The sequence below is a fragment of the Salvelinus alpinus genome, chromosome 3 (assembly GCF_045679555.1).
Source record: "Salvelinus alpinus chromosome 3, SLU_Salpinus.1, whole genome shotgun sequence".
Taxonomy (NCBI): domain Eukaryota; kingdom Metazoa; phylum Chordata; class Actinopteri; order Salmoniformes; family Salmonidae; genus Salvelinus; species Salvelinus alpinus.
The window spans coordinates 32,991,888-33,019,887 of NC_092088.1; the positions used below are offsets into that span (position 1 = coordinate 32,991,888).

The 28,000-nt window shown below is 40.1% G+C and overlaps 2 protein-coding genes across 2 annotated transcripts; both read left to right on the forward strand.

The window, feature by feature from the left end:
• Positions 1 to 3: 3 nt before the first annotated feature.
• Positions 4 to 28,000, forward strand: LOC139570576 (zinc-binding protein A33). Its single transcript, XM_071392541.1, has 6 exons — positions 4 to 150; positions 306 to 401; positions 770 to 997; positions 20,710 to 20,729; positions 21,766 to 21,908; positions 26,685 to 28,000. The coding sequence occupies exons 1-6, from the start codon at positions 133 to 135 to the stop codon at positions 27,260 to 27,262; spliced, it is 1,083 nt and encodes a 360-aa protein (XP_071248642.1). The 5' UTR covers positions 4 to 132; the 3' UTR covers positions 27,263 to 28,000.
• LOC139570577 (IgA FC receptor-like) lies at positions 3,243 to 21,858 on the forward strand. Its single transcript, XM_071392542.1, has 2 exons — positions 3,243 to 3,574; positions 18,354 to 21,858. The coding sequence occupies exons 1-2, from the start codon at positions 3,393 to 3,395 to the stop codon at positions 18,979 to 18,981; spliced, it is 810 nt and encodes a 269-aa protein (XP_071248643.1). The 5' UTR covers positions 3,243 to 3,392; the 3' UTR covers positions 18,982 to 21,858.

Genomic DNA, 28,000 nt, shown 5'->3' on the forward strand with positions numbered 1-28,000 from the left:
ATCAGATACAGGGGTATAAAAGCTTGGGTAATAATACTTCTGCTGGTAAGTTGCAGTTATCCTTTTCTGGGGAAGAGGGATAGGAGATACAGAAGGAAGGAGGACAGACAGTCATACATACAGGAGTTTGTCATGAAGGGCCATACGCAAGTAAATCCTTTGTAAATCAGTTGTTCCTCAAAAGAAAAGTACACCATTGGTTTGATTAAAGGAACAATATTTTTTCTGTTTTCTGCTTCTTCAACCTTCTCTTGTTTTATCACTTTATATGTCCTATCTCTTTGCTGCTTTTCACTCTTTCACAGGAAACACTTGTGAAACATCAACGGCACCTACAGAGGCAAAGGGATGTTGTCGCATACAGGATGAAGAAGTTGGCAGCTAAGCAGGTTGACTTTACAGTAAGTCAATGATTGTCTGGTGAATGTCTCTCGACAGATGCTTGAAGAACACTTGTTGGCATCCTATTCTATTTCATTTAGATTCAGAGCTGGGGTGAGTTCCATTGCAATTCATTCCAATAATTTTTATGGAACATTATGTCTGAGGGATAAGGAGTTTTGGGAGATGGTGAAATAGACCTACAAATGCGTTGAATTGCAGCAATGGTTTTAAAGGATTTCCAAAGACGTCATAGTCACTTGCCACTGTGAATCTGTATCTTTAAAAATTGTATTTCCATTGGACTGCTGTCAAATGTAGTCTAATTATGATTGTTTTTTCAAACTGCTAATTCTGATCATTTCACATGACCACTCCCCCACTTCAGAAGAAGACCAATGCACTGAAGGAGAAGATTAAGAAGAAGTATGAGGACATGAAGAGGGTTCTGGATGAGGACCTGCGAATCACGCTGACCCAGCTGGACATGGAGTATCAAGCCACAGAGTGCACCATTGAGGACAGAATAGAGCGCTGCTACCACCTCAGTCAGGAACTTGACCAGGAGATAGCCCAGATCAGCACCCAAATGGAGAAAGAGCAGTCAGACGACAAGGTGAAGGCCGTCTGAACATAACATAGGGACATTCTAATTTGACTCACGTGCCTGTAACTTTCACATAAAGAGTGTGACAGCAAGTTATGCACACTTACTTCAAGTTTGGATTTGGCCCATAGAAGCAGGGTTGGAGTCGTTTCTGAATTCAATTGCTGATCAAATTCAATTATTGATTTAAATTCTTATTAAATAGTCCCCAGGTTGCAGAATAGAAATTCCAGTATAGGAAACAGAATATAATTACACGAAGAAGCTTTCACCCTACATGAATGTTATGTTCGTACGAAGTCCTGATATTCATATTCGACCTACCTTGCAAAATCTAAAAGTTATGCTAGGACGCTACAATCTACATGGGTGTCAATGGAGAGGCTAATTTAGTCCAACAAATGAAACAAATATTTGATAGCACTTTATAATATCTTCACATAATAAAGCACTTAAAATGGATAGGTAAATAGTTTATTCATATTTTAGGAATCATTACCCCCACATTTGTAAATGTTAGTAACCTGGTTATTCAAACCTTTATAAACAACTTTTAAAGTATTTAATAAGTTGTATAACATAGGTCTTTAAAAAACATTTACTAATCATTAGTTACATATTTTTGTGTGGCCCTATCTAAAGTGTGGGATATTTATACTTTATAAATACTTTTTGTGTGACGATTGTAATTTCTCACAAAAAGCTGGACATGCCATTGGTAGATCTCAGCAGTACAGGATGCTCCTTAAGGTCTCAAAATGGCCCCTAGAACATACCAATGGTTAACCTTTTTCTGCCTGTCCGTTCGAAAATCAGAAACATGTTTCCAGTGGTTGTCACATCAATATCTCTGTGCTGCAATCACCAAATTGTTCATAAAACCCCTCTTTTGATAGGTTAAATTATGCATTAATAATATATGATTGGAGGTTAAATTATGCATTAATAATATATGATTGGTTTAGGGGTTAAGGGGCGGGAATTAGCCTCAACACGAATATTGCTCATTTGAGGCTGCTGCCACAGGGAGGCGCTTCTCCCCCCCTTCGATTTGACTTTGGCAGCTCCATCATTCAAATGTGGACAAAAATATTAAGGTAAGAAACTGTATGTAATTCGTTTTTATGTTAGTAATGATAATATTTACATTTTAGTCTGTTTTTTCAGATTGATTAGATGAGTCTGTGAAATGAACTTTTGATGCCTGGTGAGCTAACTATCTTTACCAAGCCAAGTAGTAGAATCAGCTTGAATATGAGTTGACAATTTCTGAGGTAAAAGTTAATATTATCTGATCAATGACATCGATATTTTTTTAAGTACATGAAATGCTTTAAGAAGCTTTGTGAAATCTTCTCAGATAATGGTAGCTATGTAGCTAGATTGCCAGCTAGCCACCTAACTAGCTATGATGGTTAGCTAGCCTGTGTTGTTCAAGTCAGTCACCCAAAACAAAGCAAGGTAGCCTACTTGATGTTAATGTTTACTTTGATAACTACAAAATAAAATGCATTTGTCAATAGGTGTTAGAGCTAGAAACTAACTGGCTAGTGATTATACAGTACCTTCAGAAATTATTCAGATCCCTTGAGTTTTTCCACATTTAGGTTACAGCCTAACTTTTTTAACATTTCTAAAAAACCTGTTTTCACTTTGTCATTATGAGGTGTAGATTGCTGAGGAATTAAAAATAAATCTATTTTAGAATACGTCTGTAATGTAACAACATTTGGAAAATGTCCAGGTGTCTGAATACTTTCTGAAGGCACTGTATTGTGTCCATAGCTAGCCTGCTAAAAGGGAAAGTGTTGCTGTGAAGAAAAATTGGATGAGCACATTTTAATAGTCATCCCCTGCTGGCTGTATATCATTAGGTGTCTGTTTATCTGTGATATGAATCCTATAAAATATTAAGCCTTCTGGCTGTTGATTCCAAGAATTAATGTAATGTTATAGCCTAAACCTACTTATAATAGCTTAGAAATAATGGCTTTGGTGGTCAGCTTGGTAACTAAATGTTCCTGGTCTAGCTGGTTTGTGACTGCTACTTATACATACATTATCATATTATTTCAGTTATGGACTATCAGATATACAATTATATGGCATGTTTTCTCAAATGTTATAGTGAAAACCTTTGTATAATAACATGAAACATTGTCACCATGCAATTGATAACTTGTGGATACAATATTCAATTTCATTGATGATTCCCTTTTTTATGTACTGAAGTGTATTCTGAATATAACTTTATGTCAATCTCACTCTATTCTTTGGAGGGGTTGTCACTGATTTACATTTGAAATGTTAATGTTCATTGTTTGAGTTTTAGAAATGGACAGCAGAGACCATTACCAGCGGATATTACAGTCCCTGTCCATGAGGATGAGGACACTGACGGCAGATGAACTACGGGTCATTGCTTCGGGAATGCCTGCAGGATGAGGAGGACCATGAAGGCACGGCTTTCTTAGAGGAAGATGCCCATGATGCTGAGCTACTCAGTGAAGAGGAGAATGAAGAAAATGAGATCAAGAATTCAGAGGAAGTTGAGGAGGCCTCTCAGCCAAGCTCTTCAACTGGAAGGTAACTATAAAATGTGTTACTGATATGTATTATCAGGCCTTTATACAGTGCCTTCAGAAAGTATTCACACCCCTTGACCTTTTCACACCCCTTGACCTTTTGTTGTGTTACAGCCTGAATTGAAAAATAGCAATTAAATAGATATTTTGAGGGTCACTGGCCTACACACAATACCCCATAATGTCAAAGTGGAATTCTGTTTTTCAAAATTGTTACAAATGTTTAAAAAAATTATGCTTAAATATCTTGAGACAATAAGTACTCAACACCTTTGTTCTGGCAAGTCTCAATCAGTTCAGGAGTAAAAATGTGCTTAACAAGTCACATAATAAGTTGGACTCACTCTGTGTGCAATATTATTGATTTAAATTATTTTTTGAATGACTACCTCATCTCTGTACCCCACACATACAATTATCTTTAAGGTCCCTCAGTCGAGCAGTGAATTTCAACCACAAAGACAAGGGAGGTTTTCCAATACCTCGCAAAGAAGGGCAACTATTGCTAGATGGGTAAAAATAAAAAAGCTGACATTGAATATCCCTTTGTGCATGCTGATTAAACTTTGAATGGTTTATCAATACACCCAGTCACTACAAAGATACAGGCATCCTTCCTAACTCAGTTGCCAGAGAGGAAGGAAACCGCTCAGGGATTTCACCATGACGCAATGGTGACTTTAAAACAGTTACAGAGTTTAATGGCTGTGATGGGAGAAAACTCAAGATGGATCAACAACATTGTAGTTACTCCACAATTCTAACCTAATTGACAGTGAAAAGAAGGAAGTCTGTACAGAATAAAAGTATTTCAAAACATGCATCCTGTTTACAACAACGCACTAAAGTAGTACTGCAAAAAAAATGGCAAAGCAATTAACTTTTTGTTCTGAATACAAATTGTTATGTTTGGGGCAAATCCAATACAACACATTACTGAGTGCCATATTTCCAAGCTTAGTGGTGGCTACACCATATTATGGGTATGCTTGTAATTATTAAGGACTGGGGAGTTTTTCAGGATAAAAAAATAAATGGAATGGGTAAAGCACAGGTAAAATCCTATAGGAAAACCTGGTTCAGTCTGTGTTTCACCACACTGACTTATTGTCCTGCTGAAAGGCACCTTTCAGCAGGACAATAACTTCAAAAACAAGGCCAAATCTACACTGGAGTTGCTTTCCAAGAAGACAGTGAATGTTCCTGAGTGGCCGAGTTACGGTTTGGAATGAAATCTACTTGAAAATCTATGGCAAGACCTGCAAATGATTGCAATGATGAACAACCAATTTGACAGAGTTTTAAGAATTATTAAAAGAATAAATCGGCAAATGTTGCACAATCAAGGTGTGGAAAGCTCTTAGAGACTTACCCAGAAAGACTCGCAGCTGTAAAGTCGCTGCCAAAGATCAACTCAAACTGGACCCTAAACTCATCGAGATGGAGAGGGCGCATAGGAATGGCTCGTTCTTCCTGATGGACTGCCCAGTTCTATAGTGGTGAAACTGCTCGGGTTCAAAGACAAGGAGATTTTCAGGAGAGTCAAGTGTCTGAAGGGAACCAAAATCTTCATCAATGAAGACTTTCCCAAAAATGTGTGCCTCAAAAGAAAGGAACTGCTGCCATAATGAAAAAAGGCAACATCGCATACCTGAAGTATGATCTGCTGTGGATAAAATATTTACTGCCCTTAGTGGCGCAGTGGTCTAAGGCACTGCAGCTCAGTGCTAGTGGTGTCACTACAGACCCTGGTTTGATTCCAGGCTGTATCACAACCGGCTGTGATTGGGAGTCCCATTGGGCGGCGCACAATTGGCCCAGCATTGTTAGGGTTTGGCATATTTTTAGATTAATCCAAAGCGTTTGGCACAGTTAATTTAAATTGCATTATTATGGTTTTCACGATTATACATATAATTGCTTATATAGTTAGGTTTTTGATAGACAACAACTTGTTCATGCAAACGGCTGTGCATCTACCAGGGCCAAGATATCCTGTGGTGTGCCACAAGGTTTGATAATTGGACCTTTGTTATTCTTAATCTATATCAATGACCTTTCTGCTGTGTCTTCTACCATATTTCACATTCTCTTTGCTGATGATACTAATTTGATTTTATCACGCAATAATTATGATTCACTAATTAATGAAACCACCTCAGGTATGGCCAAATTTTTCAATGGTTCAAGATAAACAAATCATCTTTAAATGTAAAAAAGATTCACGTTTTGTCACACCCTGAACATAGTAAGCTGTTGTTCTCTATGTTTGTTGGGGCGTGATGGTGACTTGGGTGGGTTATCTAGGTGAATTTGTATGTCTATGGTGGCCTGATATGGTTCCCAATCAGAGGCAGCTGTTTATCGTTGTCTCTGATTGGGGATCATATTTAGGCAGCCATTTCCCTTTTGTGTTTGTGGGATCTTGTCTATGTTTAGTTGCCTGTCTGCACTATTTGTATAGCGTTTTGTTAGTTGATTTTGTTGTTTTTGTTCAGTGTTCATTCATTAAAGAGAATGTACGCATACCACGCTGCACCTTGGTCTCTCTCATACGACGATTGTGACAGAAGATCCCACCAAAATTGGACCAAGCAGTGTGTACAGGAGGAGTGGACTTGGGAGGAGATCCTGGATGGAAAAGGACCCTGGGCGCAGGCCGGGGAGTATCGCCATCCTAAGGAGGAGATAGAGGCAGCAAAAGCAGAATGGCGACGATACGAGGAGATAGCTCAACGGACCAAGCACGAGAGGCAACCCCAATAAAAATGTTGGGGGGGGGCACATGGAGCAGTTGGCGGAGCCGAGGAGTGAACCAGAGCCAGTCAGGGAGTTGAATGAGGAGCTCGACGCAAGATTCCGGAGAGAGGTGCTGGCATTGAGAGCGCTGCAGAGCGGGTGTGCTGAGGTGCGTGTCATCAGCCCGGTGCCACGCATCAGGTCTCCAGTGCGCCTCCACAGTCCAGTACGTCCTGTGCCTCCTCCCCGCACTCGCTCTGAGGTGCGTGTAATCAGCCCGGTGCCACCGGTACCGGTCCCACGCATCAGGCCTCCAGTGCGCCTCCACAGTCCAGAGCTTCCGACGACAGTTCCCAGTCCAGAGCATCCGGCGACAGTTCCCAGTCCAACTTACCTACCTTCTCCATTTTCCACTTGCCTCCTCCATTTGTGTAGTGCTGCAATCAGTTGGTTGTAAGTTTGGATTGAGCAGATATTCTCATATATTTTCGCTAACTGCATATGTGACATAACTCCTCCGTTTGTATTTATAATATCATTAATAAATCTAATACAATTGTACTTTTTTTAACATGAAGTATGTTTTTTTATTAATCAGTATATTTGTGTTTAATCATAACATTTGTTGAAATCTTTTCTGGAGGATAAAACTGAAATTGTAACCAGCTTTGCATGGCTTGTTTAAAAAGGCAATACTTTCAACAAAATTTCTTTTTCAATTAGTCGGAAATGAGAAGTTGTAATCTGTACGAAGGCAAAAGGCCATTTTTGAATGAAGAATGGACCTTAATAATCTACTGGAGAGCCATTTGGGGTTTAAGTATAATGTATGTATGAGTGAAGCGTTGAGTGAGAGGTTTAAAGCTTAAATATTAAATAATTTTAGCCCCCCAAACTCATATTCATTATATAAATAGGCACATTTAATTTTGTCTGGCTTAGCATTCCAAATAAGACTGCGCAAGGATCCAGATTGTGGACTAGTCATCGGCATACATTGACACTTCTGTTTTTATCCCCTGGATTTCTAACCCCTTGATGTTCTTGTTGGATCTCATTTTAATATCTAGCATTTCAATGGCCATAATAAATAGATATGAAGACAACAGACAGTCTTGTTTTACTCTTCTTAAAAGCTCAATACTTTCTGAGTAACCATTATTTACTACAGTGGCTTGCGAAAGTATTCACCCCCTTGGAATTGTTTATTTTTTTTGCCTTACAACCTGCAATTAAAATTGATTTGTTGGGGGTTTGTATAATTTGATTTACACAACATGCCTACCACTTTGAAGATGCAAAATATGTTATATTGTTATACAAACAAGAAATAAGAAAACAGAAAACTTGAGTGTGCATAACTGTTCACCCCCCCAAAGTCAATACTTTGTAGATCCACCTTTTGCACCAATTACAGCTGCAAGTCTCTTGGGGTATGTCTCTATATCCTTGGTACATCTAGCCACTGGGATTTTTGCCCATTCTTCAATGCAAAATTGCTCCAGCTCCTTCAAGTTGGATGGGTTCCGCTGGTGTACAGCAATCTTTAAGTCATACCACAGATTCTCAATTGGATTGAGGTCTGGGCTTTGACTAGGCCATTCCAAGACATTTAAATGTTTTCCCTTAAACCACTCGAGTGTTTGTTTAGCAGTATGCTTAGAATTATTGTCCTGCTGAAAGGTGAACCTCCATCCCAGTCTCAAATCTCTGGAAGACAAACAGGTTTGTCTCAAGACTTTCCCTGTATTTAGTGTCATCCATCATTCCTTCAATTCTAACCAGTTTCTCAGTCCCTGCCAATGAAAAACATCCCCACAGCATGATGCTGCCACCATCATGCTTCACTGTGGGGAAGGTGCTCTCGGGGTGATGAGAGGTGTTGGGTTTGTGCCAGACACACCATTTTCCTTGATGGCCAAAAAGCTACATTTTAGTCTCATCTGACCAGAGTAACTTCTTCCATATGTTTGGGGAGTCTCCCACATGCCTTTTGGCGAACACAAAACATGTTTGCTTATTTCTTTCTTTAAGCAATGTCATTTTGTCTGGACACTCTTCCGTAAAGCCCAGCTCTGTGGAGTGTATGGCTTAAAGTGGTTCTATGGACAGACACTCCAATTTCCGCTGTGAAACTTTGCAGCTCTTTCGGGTTATCTTTGGTCTCTTTGTTGCCTCTCTGATTAATGCCTTCCTTGCCTGGTCCGGGAGTTTTGGTGGGCGGCCCTCTCTTGGCAGGTTTGTTGTGGTGCCATATTCTTTCAAAAAAAAATTATATTGGATTTAACGGTGCTCTGTGGGATGTTCAAAGTTTCTGATATTTTTTATAACCCAACCCTGATCTGTACTTCTCCACAACTTTGTCCCTGACCTGTTTGGAGAGCTCCTGTTTGGAGAGATCTTATTTAGGGGCTTCATAGCAAAGGAGGGTGAATACATATGCATGCACCACTTTTCTGTTTTTAATTTTTTACTTGTATTTTTTGAAACAAGTAATTTTTTTCATTTCACTTCACCAATTTGGACTATTTTGTGTATGTCCATTACATGAAATCCAAATGAAAATATATTTAAATTACAGGTTGTAATGCAACAAAATATGAAAAACGTGAAGGGCGATGAATGCTTTTGCAAGGTACTGGTTTTTACATCTGGGGTGGCTGTACATACAGTGTTTGTCAGAAGTTTACATACACCTTAAAATGACTTGTGCATGACACAAGTAATTTCTCCAACAATTGTTTACAGACAGATTATTTCACTTATAATTCACTGTATCTCAATTCCAGTGGGTCAGAAGTTTACATACACTAACTGTTGACTGTACCTTTAAACAGCTTGGAAAATTCCAGAAAATGATGTCATGGCTTTAGAAGCTTCTGAAATGCTAATTAACATCATTTTAGTCAATTGGAGGTGTACCTGTGGATGTATTTCAAGGCCTACCTTCAAACTCAGTGCCTCTATGCTTAACATCATGGGAAAATCAAAAGAAATCAGCCAAGAAAAATAATTGTAGACCTCCACAAGTCTGGTTCATCCTTGGGAGCAATTTCCAAATGCCTGAAGGTGCCATGTTCATCCGTACAAACAATCGTACGCAAGTATTAACTCCATTGGACCACGCAGCCGTCATACCGCTCAGGAAGGAGACGCGTTCTGTCTCCTAGAAATGAACATGCTTTGGTGCGAAAAGTGCAAATCAATCCCAGAACAACAGCAAAGGACCTTGTGAAGATGCCGGAGGAAACAGGTACAGAAGAATCTATATCCACAGTAAAACGAGTCCTATATCGACATAAGCTGAAAGGCCACTCAGCAAGGTAGAAGCCACTGCTCCAAAATTGCCATAAAAAAGCCAGACTACGGTTTGCAACTGCACATGGGGACAAAGATTGTACTTTTTGGAGAAATGTCCTCTGGTCTGATGAAACGAAAATGTAACTGTTTGGCCATAATGACCATCATTATGTTTGGAGGAAAAAGGGGGAGGCTTGTAAGCCAAAGAACACTATCCCAACCGTGAAGCACGAGGGTGGCAGCATCATGTTGTGGGAGTGATTTCCTGCAGGAGGGACTGGTGCACTTCACAAAATAGAATTATGAAAAATTATGTGGATATATTGAAGCAACATCTCAAGACATCAGTCAGGAAGTTAAAGCTTGGTCGCAAATGGGTCTTCCAAATAGACAATGACCCCAAGCATACTTCCAAAGTTGTGGAAAAATGGCTTAAGGACAACAAAGTCAAGGTATTCGAGTGGCCATCACAAAGCCCTGACCTCAATCCTATAGAAAATTTGTGGGCAGAACTGAAAAAGCGTGTGCGAGGAAGGAGGCCTACAAACCTGACTCAGTTACACCAGCTCTGTCAGGAGGAATGGGCCAACATTTACCCAATTTATTGTGGGAAGCTTGTGGAAGGCTACCCGAAACGTTTGACCCAAGTTAAACAATTTAAAGGCAATGCTACCAAATACTAATATAGTGTATGTATACTTCTGACCCACTGGGAATGTGATGAAATAAATAAAAGCTGAAATAAATAATTCTCTCTACTATTATTCTGACATTTCACATTCTTAAAATAAAGTGGTAATCCTAACTGACCTAAGACAGGGAATTTTTACTCTGATTAAATGTCAGGAATTGTGAAAAACTGAGTTTAAATGTATTTGTTAAAGGTGTATGTAAACTTCCGACTTCAACTATATCTCACTTGGTCAGGGTTTTTCAACATCCATATACCCATTAGTTCTAATGTATCCATGATCTTTGTTATCTTCTTAAATCTTCTTTTAGCCATGTAAAAATGTATATTTTTTTATGATCTGCTTATGCTAAGCAATTATAACTTGCTATACTTACTTACCATAATGATACCCAAGTTTCAATTAAACTTACCACAACCAATGTTTTTAAACTTACCATTAAAAAGCACCATGATGATTAAGTGTCCATATAGCTTTACTAGAATAACTTGCACTGTTAAGCATACTGTATCTGCAACTTTGTAAACCTCCAATTGTCCTAATATTCCACCCACTAAAACCTCCCCGAATATCTAGGTCTGTTGTCACTAAGACCATCAGACCATCTCCCCGACTCATGATGCACCTTTGCGTCCTAAGGCAAACCCTTGGTCGCCAATTGGCGTTGGCCAGAGGGAAATATGGGCAGTCCTATGATAACATAAATATCTATGAGGATGCTTAAAAAGAGCTAACCAAATATCATGGAAAACAGTCAGAAAAAAATAAATAGTAACAATAATAGAAAATATTTATATAAATAATAACAGCACAATGCATGCTCATATTTGAAAGTCATCTCAGCCCAGCCTGCTCAGTTCATTGGATTCAATTGTTTGACTTTTTTTTTTAAACCTAAACAACCTAAATATGTCACAAGACCAGTCCTTTTTTAAATGTTCATTACAAGCAAGACATATTTCATGCAGTCCTCATTATATCCTGTTGTATTCCGACAAGAAGGGAAGATGGAAAAGGAACATAGATTCTAATGGCCACTAATGATTGCAAGTAAAAATACGTCTTAGGCATCACATTATATCCTGTTGTATTCCTGTTGTATCGTGCCATGGCTGTGCCAGAGCCGACTGCAAGCCAACCCCGGGCACTCCCTTATGGGAAGGCATACCCAAGTTTAACTCACAATCGATTCCGACACAGCCACGGCACGACAGCCAAGAACACTTGCAGTACTGACAATCCAGAGTGAGGAAAACTGTAAAACCAACCCTCTCTCCACCCACACACATTTAGTTTTTATTCCAGGGTCACCTCAGCGGTTTTACACCTTGTCCTATATCATTACTATCAAGGATATAAAAAGGTAGCATAAATAGCTTATATAGAAATATATAATATACCTTTCTCTCGCTTGGAGAAGTGCTTCCATAAGCCAATTTTTGTATTAGTTCTACCGTTAACTTTAATCACTTTATCCCAGTGTTAACCAGCCCGCCAAACACTAGAGACAACAACCCTAATCCATCAATACCTAATCCATCCATTTGCCGGTGTGTATTGGAAGAATAATCATCCTGTACATGTTTTATGTTGAGATAAATTTTTTAAATGTAAAAGGGTAGTACCAATTATTTTAGGATCGTATAGGCCTATTCCAATAAAGGACATAGGCAGGTTTTAATTAGATAATCCTTTATCCTAGCCCTATAATTAATCTATTCATATTTATGAAGTTTTATCTTAAAAGCTAATTGTTCCGATTCACATCGGCAAAAAGGTGCCGCACCATATAACAGCTTTTAAGTCATAATATACCCTCATATTAAACAAAAAAAAACGACCTTGGCATTTCTAAATGTACAATCTTCAAATTAAATACCTAAAAAATTATAAAGGAAAAAAAAGGTCAGCCTTACCCATCCTCGCCTTCCCCTAAATCAAAACCTAATATTACGTCCATATAGTCCAAAGTTCCATATTGCCTGAATAGAAAAAGGATAAGTTCATCATACCCATTCTGCATTACCATAAATCCAACCTTATTCTAAGTCCACATAGTCCATGGTTCCTAACTGCATGAATAAAAAAATATATATTAAAAAGGCATTCATGCAAAAAAAGTTTTTGTAAAAATCAAATGAATCCATATTTGTACTGTGTAATGCGGTGCAAATATGTATCAGGGACTACTTCAACAGGAGATGGCTATCGCTCACAGCCACGTTGTAATCTTTGACTCCTTGAACATTTGGTTGTTTACATATAATTTATCGACCACAAGACAAACATGCTCTGCTCTGAGCCTTTTGAAAATGGGGTACAGGTCACATCGTCTCTCCACTATTTCATGAAATTGTTCATTATTAGAGAATGGGGTTTTCTTCAATTCCATACCCTGTTTGTAACAATTTTCATTTTGTAGTGGGTTAGCATAGTTACGATCGGACAGGGCCTTCCCTCTGCACTGCCACCGAATGGTGAGCTCTTTGAAAATCATTTGTTTCCACCTGTTCGTACGTCATCTTGAGATTGCTTTTCATGAACACCTTGACTTTTTCCTCCATTGACTGATAGTTTTCATTTTCATCCTCCTTTATTCCCATTATAACAATATTATTTTTCATACTTCTGCACTTTAGATCAAGTAATTCGGCTTTCATTGTTTTATTTTCATACTGTAGCCTCTCTGTAGTGTCATTTAGGGAGTCCACGGTAGTTTTCAAAATCGTATTTTCCGCTTGTATTTCTTCCATCATTTTACTACTGTAATGCATTCCTTTGGCCTCAACCTTCCCCAGTAGCCCAGGCAATAGATCCAGTTTGTTTCACTGATCGCTCTGTCCATAGAACCACTTTAAGGTGTACACTCCACAGAGCTGGGCTTTATGGAGTGTCCAGACAAAAAGCCATTGCTTAAAGAAAAAAATAAGCAAACACGTTTGGTGTTCGCCAAAAGGCATGTGAGAGACTCCCCAAACATATGGAAGAAGGTACTCTGGTCAGATGAGACTAAAATTGAGCTTTTTGCCCATCAAGGAAAAGGCTATGTCTGGCACAAACCCAACACCTCCATCACCCCGAGAACACCATCCCCACAGTGAAGCATGGTGGCAGCATCATGCTGTGGGGATGTTTTTCATCGGCAGGGACTGAGAAACTGGTTAGAATTGAAGGAATGATGGATGACACTAAATACAGGGAAAGTTTTGAGACAAACGTGTTTGTCTTCCAGAGATTTGAGACTGGGATGGAGGTTCACCTTCCAGCAGGACAATAATCCTAAGCATACTGCTAAAGCAACACTCGAGTGTTTAAGGGAAAACATTTAAATGTCTTGGAATGGCCTAATCAAAGCCCAGACCTCAATCCAATTGAGAATCTGTGGTATGACTTAAAGATTGCTGTACACCAGCGGAACCCATCATACTTGAAGGCGCTGGAGCAATTTTGCCTTGAAGAATGGGCAAAAATTCCAGTGACTAGATGTGCCAAGCTTATAGAGACATACCCCAAGAGACTTGGAGCTGTAATTGGTGCAAAAGGTGGCTCTACAAAGTATTGACTTTGTGGGGGTGAATAGTTATGCACGCTCAAGTTTTCTGTTTTTTTGTCTTATTTCTTGTTTGTTTCACAATAAAACATATTTTGCATCTTCAAAGTGGTAGGCAGGTTGTGTAAATCAAATGATACAAACCCCCCAAAAAACAATTTTAATTCCAGGTTGTAAGGCAACAAAATAGGAAAAATTCCAAGGGGGGTGAATACTTTCACAAGCCACTGTAACTGCCCCACACAAAGTAATACGTTTGATTAGTAGTCTATCAAAGTAATCAGACCAATTATTTCACTAAATGTAACTTTCACTATATGTAACTGCTTTGCTTTAAATAGTGAAATAAAACTTTTTAAACTTCTTCAATTTCCACCAAAATACTTTGAAAGAGCTAAAGCAAGCCCCACAACTTTACTTGTAAAAGTTACCATCTAGTTATTATAATTATTAATTATAATGTTATTCATATTGTAATAATTATTTCCTACTTTTTAGGTGAGACTTGCAAAGCAAAAGGTCTGACTTTAAATCTTCGTCATACTTCTGACTTTTTATTATTATTATTTAGCACGCTACTCATCTTACACCGTTTAAGCTAGAAATGCTGTTCGAACTTTAAAACGTGTACACTGGTCAGGACCAGTGTGCTAACATATAACTTTTTAAAATCTTTTATAGTTTTTAAGTTATACATTTTTTGGTCCTTCTTTTTGTCCTCCATCGACATCCTGGCATTTCCTCAACATTCTAAAGGCCACATTATGACATCATAATTTAAACTTTCCATTAACTGTAAATGCAACAATGCAACTTTTGACACAAATCAGCTACTTTGTCCATTTGGCCAACAATTTAGACAATCAACTGTCATTTTGACCACTCCCCCAACAAGACAGACAAAAACCTAGAGTGTATGGAATATTCATCTAATTCTCTGCTTTTCAAATCTGAAAGCAGATTAGGAATACATTCTACCAATCAATAGATATAGCTGTTTTAGTAAACCATCAACTGCTCTTTATAGATGCAAGTCATGTCAGAAGCTAGCAGATTCATGACAACAACAAACAAACATGTATTTAACTCGGCAAGTCAGTTAAGAACAAATTCTTATTTACAATGACGGCCCACACCGGCCAAACCCGGACGACGCTGGGCCAATTGTGCTCCACCCTATGGGACTCCCAATCACGGCCGGTTGTGATACAGCCTGGAATCGAACCAGGGTGTCTGTAGTGACATCTCAAGCACTGAGATGCAGTGCCTTAGACTGCTGCAGTGACATCTCAAGCACTGAGATGCTGCACCACTCGGGAGACTTACCAACAACAGCTGCAAGTTTTGAAGTTCACTTTCCTTGCTTTGTCTAAAAAAGTTTTGTAGGTGAGAGTGCAGTATTTGTTTAGTTTCAAAGCACTAATGTTTGTTAGCAAGTTTCTCACACTGGCTTTAGCCATGAAGGGAGCAGTCCTGCCAAGGCAACTGTTGCCTAGAAACAACTGCCTCGGACAACAACTGCCACGATCACTTCTGATTGCACTTCTTTCAGTTTTCGCACGCAACAACTGCAGTTTAGACACTGACCACAACCACACAACTACTGAAACACACAACTAGTGACCACAACCACAGCACTACTGAGCACAACTATTAACCACAACAACACAACTACAGACCATAACTAAAGACCACAATGACTGACTACAACTACTGATCACAACTCCTCACCACAACTACTGACCACAACCACACAACTACTAACCACAAGAACACAACTACAGACCATAACTAATGACCACAATGACTGACCCCAACTACGTACCACAACCACACAACTACTGACCATGACCACACAACTACTGACCACAAGCACACAACTACTGACTACAACTACTGACCACAACAACAGAACTACATACCATTACTACTGACCACAACTAATGACCACAACAACTGAGGACACCTACTGACCATGCAACTATGAACCATACAACTACTGAACACAACCACAAAACTACTGACAGACCACACCTACTGACCACAACAGACCACAACTACTTGGTGTAAGATGTGTTAGCTGGGGCTGGGGCAAAAGTGTGTTACCAATCAGGCCACAGAGTACTGGAGTTTCCCATCCCTGGTCTACAGTGTCACCTGAAATGTAATTTTAGGAGTGCCTATCTTTGTGGTAAGCCTACCGTTTGTAAAACACAAAAAGAAAGATGGCCGGTCCGGACCAAAAAAAGACGTCGGCGTCGGTCCGTGCTTACTGGGGTGTAGCCAACCAGGTCACCCGCAATGGAATTTTATGATTGCCCATCCATGTGGTAGACCCACAGTTTGCTAAACAGGCCGTTGCATTGGCTTTATTAGTCCTGATTCCAGTGACTAATCAATTTGGCTATTTAAGGTCTGAATATCAGCTACCCAACTTTATCAGGAAGAGTTATCCAGAGCCTATTTGCAATGTGTTCACGCAGCGGGAAATACAGAAGTATTGTATTTTCGTTATGATCAGCTCATAAAATTGTATTGATACAAACTGGAAACCACTGATCATTTAGTACATGGGATGAAACTCCTGGACAGCAGTTGTGAGTAGCCTGACTGTTCATTCCATATTGTCCATTTTACTTTGACCTGTCCTGTTTTTGGGATATGTGACTTGTTTCAGGAAACTAGGCGTATGTCGTACATCACTACTTCACAGGAGAGCCATTTGAACATTTTTATCAATGTTTTTTGGCAGAAAAGCCTTCTGGAACATGTGAACTTTCATGTGCCTTAATAACAAACTTGTATGCCATCTGTAAACACAAATATATATTTTTTAATTACGAGCCTAGTTGGTTTAGCAACAGAAAAAGTCAGCAACCTTCCCGCTAGCCATAATTGACTGAGATAATGAGTGGGCTGGACATGCCGAGAGATGAGTTCGGATTGGTCTGCCATGTAGCTCGCTTCTGTCTATAACATGAGCTGGTCAGTATGTGTAGGTAATCATTTCTAACTCTGCTTTTTTGAAAGATATCAGGTAGTAGAACTGCATAAGAGTTGCTCTCCACTTTTTCGAGGACCGAGTTTTGAAATCAGTGTTATTTGAATTTGATAGCTAAGGAGATGGAGAAAATTCTGGCCTTTGATTGTAAATATGCAGACGGAGTCGAAAAGAGAACACACAGAAGGCTGTTGTATAAAACGTCTCCGGATTACATCTTCAAACTAAGGGCAACCATGACATCCGTGACAGAGAGGGAGAAGCGAAGCGTCCATCCATGTATAGTTGTATGTATGTTTCTAGCTAAGATAGTCTAGCTAGAAACATATTCAGATATTACATGTTTCTAATTTAGTCAGAAAGTTGTTTTAATTTCAAGTTAAAGTGTACTGTTAGCTAGCTAGCTAACGTTAGCTGGCTGGCTCACTAGCTAACGTTATATGTATGATCTGTTATACACAGTTATATATATTATTCATATATCAGAGTCATTTGCATTGCTAGTTATAGCCTAATGTTAGCTAGCTAACATTGAACCTGGTTGGTTAGCTACCTGCAGATTCATGCAGGGTAGTAATGTTATGGGTTGTTATGTTATGGTTCATTGTTTAGCTAGCTACCTACATGTCTAAAAAAAAAAGACTACACTATGCAACTAACCATTTCAATAGAATGTTAATAATTTCATTGCAATAACTGTCGATAGACACAGCTGGTAAATTACTGACGAATTAACGAACGCTCAACACCCTTTGAATATGGCAGGTGTCAGTAAACGTTGGCAAAAAAGCGTAATTAAATTGTTGTCTGCAGGACAGTTGCAGTAACCAACTCTCTGGAAAACATAAAAACAGTCAAATGGTCAGAGTGAGCTGTTCTCTCATTTGTGTCGGGATGTAGCTAACAAGGTAGCCAACCATAGCCAGTTACCTTGGGTGCTTGACTGCTGTTAGGTCAGAACGCTCGGATCAACCCTACTCCTCGGCCAGAAAGTCCAGTGTGCGCTCTGAACGCTCCGAAAGCGAAAGACTCTGAATTTACAAACTGACAATCTGACAACACTCTGAGTTTATGAACGCCCAGTGCGCTCTCTGAGCACACTCTGGCACTCGAGATGAAATGTACAAACACACACGTAGTATAAACCAGCCTTTAGTCTTGAAGTCTTTGGTTGCTTAATAGATGGCCTCACTCTGAATCCTTAAATAGATGGGTGGGGATAAGGCTTCAGAGGGTGTGAACGATCCTGAATGAGTGTAGACACAGAAGAGCACTCAAGTAGGTGTACCAAAACATTCAAGGGCCATTTCCTCAAGAGTGAGATTACAAGTTTATCAACTTTCAAAGCAGATTTACTTTCCCATTGTTCCTCAACTCTAATGTATGATATACTATTTTCTAGCTCTGTTTGCTACATAAGACCGAATCGAGACGGTTGGTCACATATTGCTAAAGGCCTGTTTTGTCTGCATGCTGTTGTTCACTGATTGATTTGCAGCACTCCTGAGACGATCCACGGCCCGGAACCTCCTGAAACGGTCCACTGTCCGGAACCTCCTGAGACGGTCCGCTGTCCGGAACCTCCTGAGACGGTCCGCTGTCCGGAATCTCCTGAGACGGTCCGCAGTCCGGAATCTCCTGAGACGGTCCGCAGTCCGGAACCTCCTGAGACGGTCCGCAGTCCGGAACCTCCTGAGACGGTCCGCAGTCCGGAACCTCCTGAGACGGTCCGCAGTCCGGAACCTCCTGAGACGGTCCGCAGTCCGGAACCTCCTGAGACGGTCCGCAGTCCGGAACCTCCTGAGACGGTCCGGAGTCTCTGGCGACGTTCCGCGGTCCGGAGTCACCGGCGGCGGTCCGGAGCCTCCGGCGGCGGTCTGCGGTCCGGAGCCTCTGGCAATGATCCACGGTCCGGAGTCTCCGGCGACGATCCACGGTCCGGTTCCACGGAAGCGGAGGGATCAGCTTGCGGAGCGGGGGCTACGTCCCGAACCGTAGCCGCCACCGAGGACAGATGCCCACCCGGACCCTCCCCTATAGAGTCAGGTTTTGCGGCCGCACCTTTGGGGGGTGGGTACTGTCACGCCCTGACCTTAGAGAGCCTTTTTATTTCTCTATTTGGTTAGGTCAGGGTGTGATTTGGTTGGGCATTCTAGTTTGTATATTTCTTTGTTGGCCGGGTATGGTTCCCAATCAGAGACAGCTGTCTATCGTTGTCTCTGATTGGGGATCATACTTAGGCAGACTTTTTCCCCACCTTAGTTTGTGGGATCTTGATTTTGTTAGTTGCTGTATAGCCTGCAGAACTTTACGTTCGTTTTGTATATTGTTGGTTTTTGGTGTTCATTTTAAATTAAAGTAAGATGTTCGCCTACCACGCTGCACCTTGATCCAATCCATCTTTCAACGAGTGTGAGAAGGAGATTAACTTTTTATGATCTTTCTCCATTTCTTTGCTCTGATAGCCATGAGCCTGCAACTCTCATCTCTCCAGTTTTGCACTTTGTAATCTATTTCCTTAGAATCATAGCCGTGCGAACTGTTCCGGAGGAGCTGTATCACCCCTAATAAATTTGCCAAAGTTATAGAATTACTGCTATCTGTTCAGAAAGAAATGAAATAATTTAGAATAGCCTACTACACCATGAGAAGGCCTATAATTTAGCCACAGAGGATCGATCAATCTCTCTTTAAAAAAATAATCTGTCTCATAACCCCTTACATCCATGTGTTTCAAATCTCCTTTAACGTTGGTGGCAGCTCAGTTGCCACTAGTTTTAGTTTTACAAAACACTTCATTTTAACAAAGAATTAGCACACAATACAGAGGATGTTTAAGAAAATACAGTACATTGAACATAAGTGACTTTTCCACCAAAACCAAAGTGTGGATTGCAGTCACTTAGAGCAGTCTAATCTCGGCTAACACAGAACTAAAATATTGCGTAATTTGTTCAGCTGCGTGATTACATTTTGGGTCCATAGGTGTTAGAAATTGGGAGTTCCGGTTTGCGAAGTCTTCATCCTTAGGAAAATGATGCTCTTCCTCATGTCCTTGCAACAGTTATTTCACAACAGTTTTTGTGAATAAAATGTTCTATATGTCCCCTTTGATACTGTCCCCATTGATACATTTTAGGCTATTTTGAGATCTTAAGGTACACCAGGTACTGCTGGAAAGTCTACCAATGGCATATGCATCTTTTTGTGAGAAATTACACTGGTCACTGAAAATATTTATAAAGTATTTATAAAGTATAAATAGCCCACACTTTTGATGAGGCCACACAAAAAGATTTAAATCATTATATTAGTACATGATTTATAAGAACCTACATCTTATGAATGGAGTAATGATTAAGTTATTATATAAAGTGCTACCAAATATTGTATCTAAAAACTACTTACAAAAATCTGTAGTTAATAAATGATTCCAGTGGTTGATGTTCAGGCAGAAGTTAAATGTGGGCCCTTATGCTTTGTCATCATTGTTAGTGAATGAGTGTAAATGTCTGGAAAATCACAAGCTATATAATGGAAAATCACATATATATTAGTGAATGCTACCAAAGTGCTACCAAAATGGGGACCTAAAGCTAGCTGACAAGCTAGCTAAAGGATGGCAGTAGTGGCGGATGTTGCTGTGTGCTCATTGAATGGCAAGGCAAGGGAAGCACATATCATGTTTTAAATGTCCTTCTTACTGGTGGGAGCTAGCATTCCGGTAGAATTGGGAACCAGCATGGATCCTATTTGGTAGATTTGATTGAATCTGGATGCAATAAACCAATATAACTTTCAGATTGATTACGATTTGATCTCTGGCCTCTAACTGCTTTGTAATCTCCATACAGGATGTGGAAACGGAGAGAAGGTATGTATCAGGAAACACATTTTTTGGTTACAATTTGGAACTTTTATGAACACCTCTTTCCATGACATAGACTGACCAGGTGAATCCAGGTGAATGCTATGATCCCTTATTGATGGCACATTTTAAAGCCTTGAGAAAATTGAAACATGGATTGCGTATGTGTGCCATTCAAAGGGTTAATTAATGGGCAAGACAAAAGATTTAAGTGCCTTTGAACTGGGTATGGTAGTAGGTGCCATGCGCACCGGTTTGTGTCAAGAACACAACCATGGGAAGCATTGGAGTCAACGCTTTCGACCCCTTGTAGAGTCCATGCCCCGACGAATTGAGACTGTTCTGATGTATTTGATAACATTGCACCTATTCCGCTCCATCCATTACCATAAGCCCAATTAAGGTGCCACCAACATCCTATGGAATATTTTTTGGAATGTTTGTTTCAAATCGCCTCTGTGTTTTTATTTTATCTGAGCAGCAGCTACTTTAAAAGTAATGCATATGCAGAACATTATATGGTTGTTTAGCTATGGGGAAGAGGCGTCCTGTGTGACGGGGTGGGACAATCTAGTCAATTTATTAATAGTGTGTACACTATTTATAATGTATTGTATATTTTATATTGTATTGTATATCTTAATGATCCTGACCAAGTATCGGCCATCTTGAGTGAAAATTGATACATAAAAGGAAACAACCTATAATAAAACTTCTCATAAGACATTGTAAAGGCTCTAATCTTGGCAACCCAGAACCAAATCTTGCATGAGCACTGGTTCTAGGATGTTGAGATTGGTGCAGGCGGCAGAACCAGGGCGGATCTTCTTAATGCTTACTTACTTATATTGCTTGTTTACTGTGCTTATTCATGAAAGTTATCATAACGTGTTACCCATTTTTCTGTTAGTGTTGTTTGCTGTGTGAGTATGACATCACATTTTATGTATGTTTTTGCATGTGTACCACAATGGTCAAATAAACCTACATCTAAGAGTAGCTGTGTGTGTATGTACCAATTCCTCTGCTTCCTTGTCTCCAGAATAGCAGAGACGATGAAGGCTACGGATCCAGAATTGCTTCAGGTGGATGAATTTAAGAATGAACAGCTCTTGAGTTTAACCATCAACCTCCTGCTTTTCATCCGGTCCCAGGTTCCTGTCACCAAGAAACTATTTCAGAGCTGTGAGTTCAATATCAATTTATTTAAAGATCCTGTGCAATCACTTTTATTACATTAAGTGTTCATTAAGCCACAAGATAAAGATTTATAAACACTTTTCAAAATATATTTTCCTCCAAAATAGATTTACAATCTGAAAACATTTTTTTAACTGAAATGAATTGATTGCTTTTACGCTGGGAAAGTGGGAGGATATTGTCCAGGACCACAGCTGTGGTTCATTCACTTTTTCAGCCATGCTGTTGGCACCTAAACATCGTAAATGAGTGTACTAACCATCAAACATTGTTGTGGAATGTTGTAATTCACGTTGGCGTCAGCAATGTTTTTTGGACATGATTTTTCCCCAAAATAATTTAACTAGCTTTATCCTCGTATTTTGGTCGTTTGGGGAGCTTTGAGTTGTCGCGTGTATTACGGTTGTTGTAGTCGGACAAAACAAGTATGTAATGGATATGGGCAATTGTCCTGATACTATAAGAATCCTAGTATTTTTTGTTATTATCAGGGAAAAAAGTAATTTCCATGTGCCAGTGCAAATCTTTCAATCAAGTGCGAGGTGCTACGTGGTCTAAGTAACTCAATTGTCTAGTTTGCCTGTCTGTAAAAAGATCCTGTTGCACTGAATGGATAGAGAAGTGTCTCCTCTCATATTTCAGCCTGTCATTTAGATTGCTACTGCCTCCTGTAAGCCTGCTACTATGATAAAACAGGACGTTTGCTAGCATAGTATCTAACAAGCGTGGTGAGGGTAGGGAAAAAACTTAATTTACCCCAAAATTTGGTTATTTTGACCCAGCAGTGGATTGCTTTTTACTCTTTTGCTGGGTTATTGTTATTCGTGTATTTTTGACCCAGCGGTGTGGTTATTTCTTACTTTATTGCTGGTATAAAAAAAAAGTGAGTCTAGATTTTCTAAAGGTAGCAATCCGTCTAACAACAACAATCAATTTTAGAACATTACTACACAGTCTATGAAATTCTTAAATTGACATATGGCCAAGCATGACAAATTGTAGATAAAATGTAGAGGTGATTGTCAGTTTCCTCTACAGTCTCATTCTGAACGTCGCATAATATGGGATTCTGCACGGACCCGGGTCCCACCAATGAGTTCGTACCACACCAATCTTAGTTGATTATTTATTTACTAGAAAGCTAAAATGATGATAAAAGATACACATACACAAAAACACAGTCTAGGCTATTGATTAGAACTTAGTATAACGGGCCAACACACCAAAATGGGGATTTAAAAGAGGGAGAAAAAGAGAAAGTACACGAGAGAAATATACATTTGGGTGCATTTGTCAGCTTATTTTAATCCTAGCCTTGCCCCGAACTGCTGCTCTTATGGGTCAGAATATAATGATGTAATTACGTGTTGGAGGTCTCAGAGGGGAAGCTCCGCGTGAGTCTTCTTTGAGGCTTCTCAAGGACGCACTTCTCCGGCGCAACTCTCTGGTTGTCCTCACGATGTCAGTGTCCTTTTGGCTTAGTGGTCTGATTCCTCACCCTTGCTCTGGAATGGGTCTTCTGATGACAGACAGCTCTGTAGCTCAGAGCTCACAGCGTAGGAATGAAACAGTGTAGATACCACGATTCGATGGAGAGTGGAGGCTAGGTGGTCCAGCTTGAATTCACCCGCTTAGACACAGCTACTCATCCGTAGCATGGGTAGAAAAAAGAGTTATTTGTCCTTGTGTTGCGTTTTGTGTTCGTTGACTTTTTAGACCATGGCTGCAGCTCGGGTCACTTAGTCTGATATGTTAATTCTTAACTCACATGTCTTATAGCCTCGGGTCAGAAGTGGGCGTAACCGCCTTTAGGGCAATTCTCTGGGCGTACCAAGTTAAGAGCCAAGGTCTAGATTTTACTCAAATCCAATTTTAGACAACTAACTTGACATTTTCCACACAACGTACAATGTATAAACATCAAACATATCCCAGGAAAACTCTTAAAGTTACAATGTTTTCGTAATAACGTCATCTATTAACCTTTAATAACAAAACAAAAATGACATACATTTTCATATTCCATCTATCGTCATGACCACCATTGTGGCTGACGGAAACCATTGTTCTAAAGTCCCTTTATTGCATGTTTAATGTTCTGTGGCTGGTTCTCCATAGTGAGACGACAAAGGAATGTTGTCTGTGGCCTAAGATTTACCATGGGCGTGAGGGATCATAAAACCCCCACATCTTCAGAACCCTAGATCTCTCCTCCTCTGTTGGGGGTGAGAGAATCTGTAGGGTTGTGGTCTCCTGTAACCTGACCTGATCAGGACAGTCATGACAGGGCAGACAAAATGGATAAAAGTGGATTAACATTTGAGACACTACTAATTTCTATATGTAGCTTCCTGAACTCGGCACACTGGGGGTGGGAGAAACACTCTCATGACCATGTCCTGTTTGTATCTGGGCAGTCGGGGACAAAGGCATAACGTTAACACAGTTTAAGTGGAGAGTCAAACTGGATAGCCTAAACTTGGATGTACAATTTAGACACTCCTTTCATTTCAATATAATGTTAAAGTAACTGTCTCCATCCAGACTGAGACTAGCTAGCCAGCTTACTAGCTAACTCAGAAACAATTAGGCTATAAAATCCACCATAAAAACATGAGTTATAAGCTTGCCAACTAGCTACAACCATGTTAAATTAACTCAGAGACAGGGAATAGGCCTAGCTAGCTTAATATAATATATAGCTAGCTAGCCAAACCGTATGAGAAACCTATTTAGAGCTAGTTAGCTAGCTAGCTAAACTATCTAGCTAAGTTTGCTAGCTAGCTTGCTCGATAAGATTATCTAACATTGTCAATGACTGATATAATATTTAATTATGATTATTTAATCTGAATGGATAATTAGTAATGTTAGCTTGCTAGTTTTTTACTCACTGTTTTTGGTCAGCCACAATGCCTTGCTCAGTTGTCTGTCGAAAACTAATTCCACTCAGCACCGGTGTTGTGCTGAAAATCTCCCCCCTGACGGAATTCTCCCCCCCACCTTCTAATTTCCTTAATTTGTGGCTAAAGTCAAATACATTCTGTGGCACACATCAGAGTCAAATACTTTCTATAGAACAAACTTTGTCAGGATAGGCAGCCAAAATTAATAATGAATGTATGTGTCTTATATTAAACATAGAGGGAGCAAAATGTTGGCAAGCAATACACATTTCAGAACAACTATGGCTGAATTATTATCCTTATACTTTCAAAAATACTAGTCGAATAAGACTTGGGAGAGATGACAAATTTTGAGATTTATTTAAAGACTAATTGTCAGATGTGTGCGTACTGGTAGCGAAGTCAGGTGCAGGAGAGCAGAGATTTGTGAACAGGCGCACACTTTATTTAGGCAAAAGTGCAAAACGCGCAAAATAGTCACAAGAATTATGTTTAACAATAAACATCTTCGTGAAAAATAACACGGAAAAACAAGCCAGTCTGGCGCGTGAACAATACACACGTAACACAGACAATCTTACACCAAGACATGATGGGGAACAGAGGAATAAATACATGTAGATTGGCACGGGGCGCCCCCATGTGTGGACGGGCGCGGTCAGTGAAGAGGGGGTTCGCCCATGGCGCCATACAAGGTAGATCCACCATATTCACTTGAAACAAATAGCCAAACCGAAAACTGCAGACAAAAATACTTTCTGCTGCTAAGATCAGTGAAATGTTAGCTAAACGGACAACGGAGTGAAGAGTAGACATCTCAACTAGCAAGCAAGTCACAGCAATGAACGCGAAGGGGGGGGAGAATTCTGTCAGGGGGGAGATTTTTGGCCGACGAGATTAGGTAAATTGAGAAAACACTGTCTTTAACCTCAATGTCAATTTCTTTTTACATTGCATTGCTGTTTTTAGCTGTAAAGATTATGTATTTGGGATGTTTTCAGTGTATTTTGAACGCTTTAGACAATGTGATTAATCACAAGGGGAAAAAAGTGTGCACTAAAATTACAAAAAGTGAACTTGAGTTAACTGATTAACTTGGACAGCCCTAGTTTGTTTGTATTTCCTTTGTCTGGTTCCTTTGCTCCTGCTTTGATTGTGTAATTGCTTGGTCTTATAATGCTTTTTACCACAAATTTGAAAATGTTCTAATCTGAGAATCCTGAAATGCTGGGAATCCTGAGATTCATGTTCATTCCGGAAATGGTATTTAAAACCATAATGTAGCGATCTTCGCTATATGAGCCCAGTACAGTTCCCACCAAGTGGTTTAATCCTATTGGTGTGATGCCTATGGTATTTGCTTTTCATGCCAGCGACCCTGCCCTGCCGCTTTCCTGCCCTGCCGTTTGCTACATTGGTGTCTGAAGTGGGATGGTGGCTGTGAGGCAATTGGAATGCACAGCCCAGATGTGTGAGGAGGCTGAGTAGTCTAAGCAAAGGGACATACAGTGGGGAGAAGAAGTATTTGATACACTGACGATTTTGCAGGTTTTCCTACTTACAAAGCATGTAGAGGTCTGTAATTTTTATCATAGGTACACTTCAACTGTGAGAGACGGAATCTAAAACAAAAATCCAGAAAATCACATTGTATGATTTTTAAGTAATTAATTTGCATTTTATTGCATGACATAAGTATTTGATCATTTACATTTACATTTACATCACCTACCAACCAGTAAGAATTACGGCTCTCACAGACCTGTTAGTTTTTCTTTAAGAAGCCCTCCTGTTCTCCACTCATTACCTGTATTAATATGTATTTAATTGCTCAATTTATGTGTGTTTTACTTAGATGCCTCTGACGTTGTACTTGACCCTACCACTGCCCACCCGAAACTTATAATTTCCCCTAAGGGTGACTTGGCAGAGTACACGGACACCTGGCAAGAAGTCCCAGAGAACCCCTCACGCTTCGACACCACCCTCAACGTCATCAGCCGGCAGGGCTTCCGAGAGGGACGTCACTACTGGGAGGTACAGGTAAGTGGGAAGACCTACTGGGAGATAGGTCTCACCTACCCAAGCATCCCACGCAAGGGCCGCGAGGAGGACTGCTGGCTGGGCCGTGGAGATGAGTCTTGGGCAATGGAGTTCTTTAATGGGGACTACACAGCATGGCATGACAGGGTGGCCCATGCGCTCCCTGTGGTGGCCGGACAGCACTTCACTCGCATCGGTATTTACTCCAGCTTCCCCGGGGGCCTGGTGTGCTTCCTGGGGGCCGACACCATGACCCCTCTCCACTGTTTCTATGTCGCCACCTTCACCAATGTCCTCCACCAGGCTGTGTGCCCCGGGCACGACAATCAGGGGTCCAACTGGAAGCCCCTTAAGATTTGCGATGCCTCACGCTCTGCCCCTACCCTCTGATGGAGGACAAATGCCAAGGGTGGAGGGAATGGGGGTGGTATATAACTTTTGTCATGTGTTTTTTTTTGTGTTATGAACCATGCACACCAAGTCAGATTATTTTTCTGCACACCTGGCCTAACTGTCTGGTGCTGCAATCTTATGTCCGCTTCCAATCCAAACAAGTTTGTGTATGTGTAAAAAAAATCGTATAAAAATTTCCAGGAGCATGAAACATCCACCTAATGTTGAAACATTTGTTTCTACACCCTTCGGACTTTGTGTGCAGGCCCTTAGGCAAAGTTTTCATTTAGCTAAATTGATTTATTGTAAATCCAGGATTAGCATGTGTATGCAACGTCTGTACGACAAAAATAACACACTATTCGTTTTACAATACAATTCTTCATGTTTAATACAATGAAGTAGTGTTGTCACGACTTCTGCCGAAGTCGAAGCCTCTCCTTGTTCGGGCGGTGCTCGGCGGTCGACGTCACCGGTCTTCTAGCCATCATTGATCCATTTTTCATTTTCCATTAGTTTTGTCTTGTCTTCCTACACACCTGGTTTCAATCCCATTCATTACCTGTTGTGTATTTAACCCTCTGTTTCCCCTCATGTCTTTGTCAGAGATTGTTTTATGTTCAGTATTCGTGTTGTATTTGGTGCGCAACGGGTCCTCGTACCCACTTTGTTTCATTGTATTTCATGGTTTTGGAGTTATGTGTTTTAAGTTAATAAACTACTCCCTTCCACCAA

Excerpts from the sequence above, each read along its gene's own strand:
- LOC139570577 (XM_071392542.1), top strand. The coding sequence starts at position 3,393 with ATGAACTACGGGTCATTGCTTCGGGAATGCCTGCAGGATGAGGAGGAC. Across the intron at positions 3,575-18,353 it reads CCAAGCTCTTCAACTGGAAG|CACTCCTGAGACGATCCACG; the intron begins GTAACTATAAAA and ends ATTGATTTGCAG.
- LOC139570576 (XM_071392541.1), top strand. Across the intron at positions 402-769 it reads CTAAGCAGGTTGACTTTACA|AAGAAGACCAATGCACTGAA; the intron begins GTAAGTCAATGA and ends CCCCCACTTCAG. Across the intron at positions 998-20,709 it reads AAGAGCAGTCAGACGACAAG|GATGTGGAAACGGAGAGAAG; the intron begins GTGAAGGCCGTC and ends ATCTCCATACAG.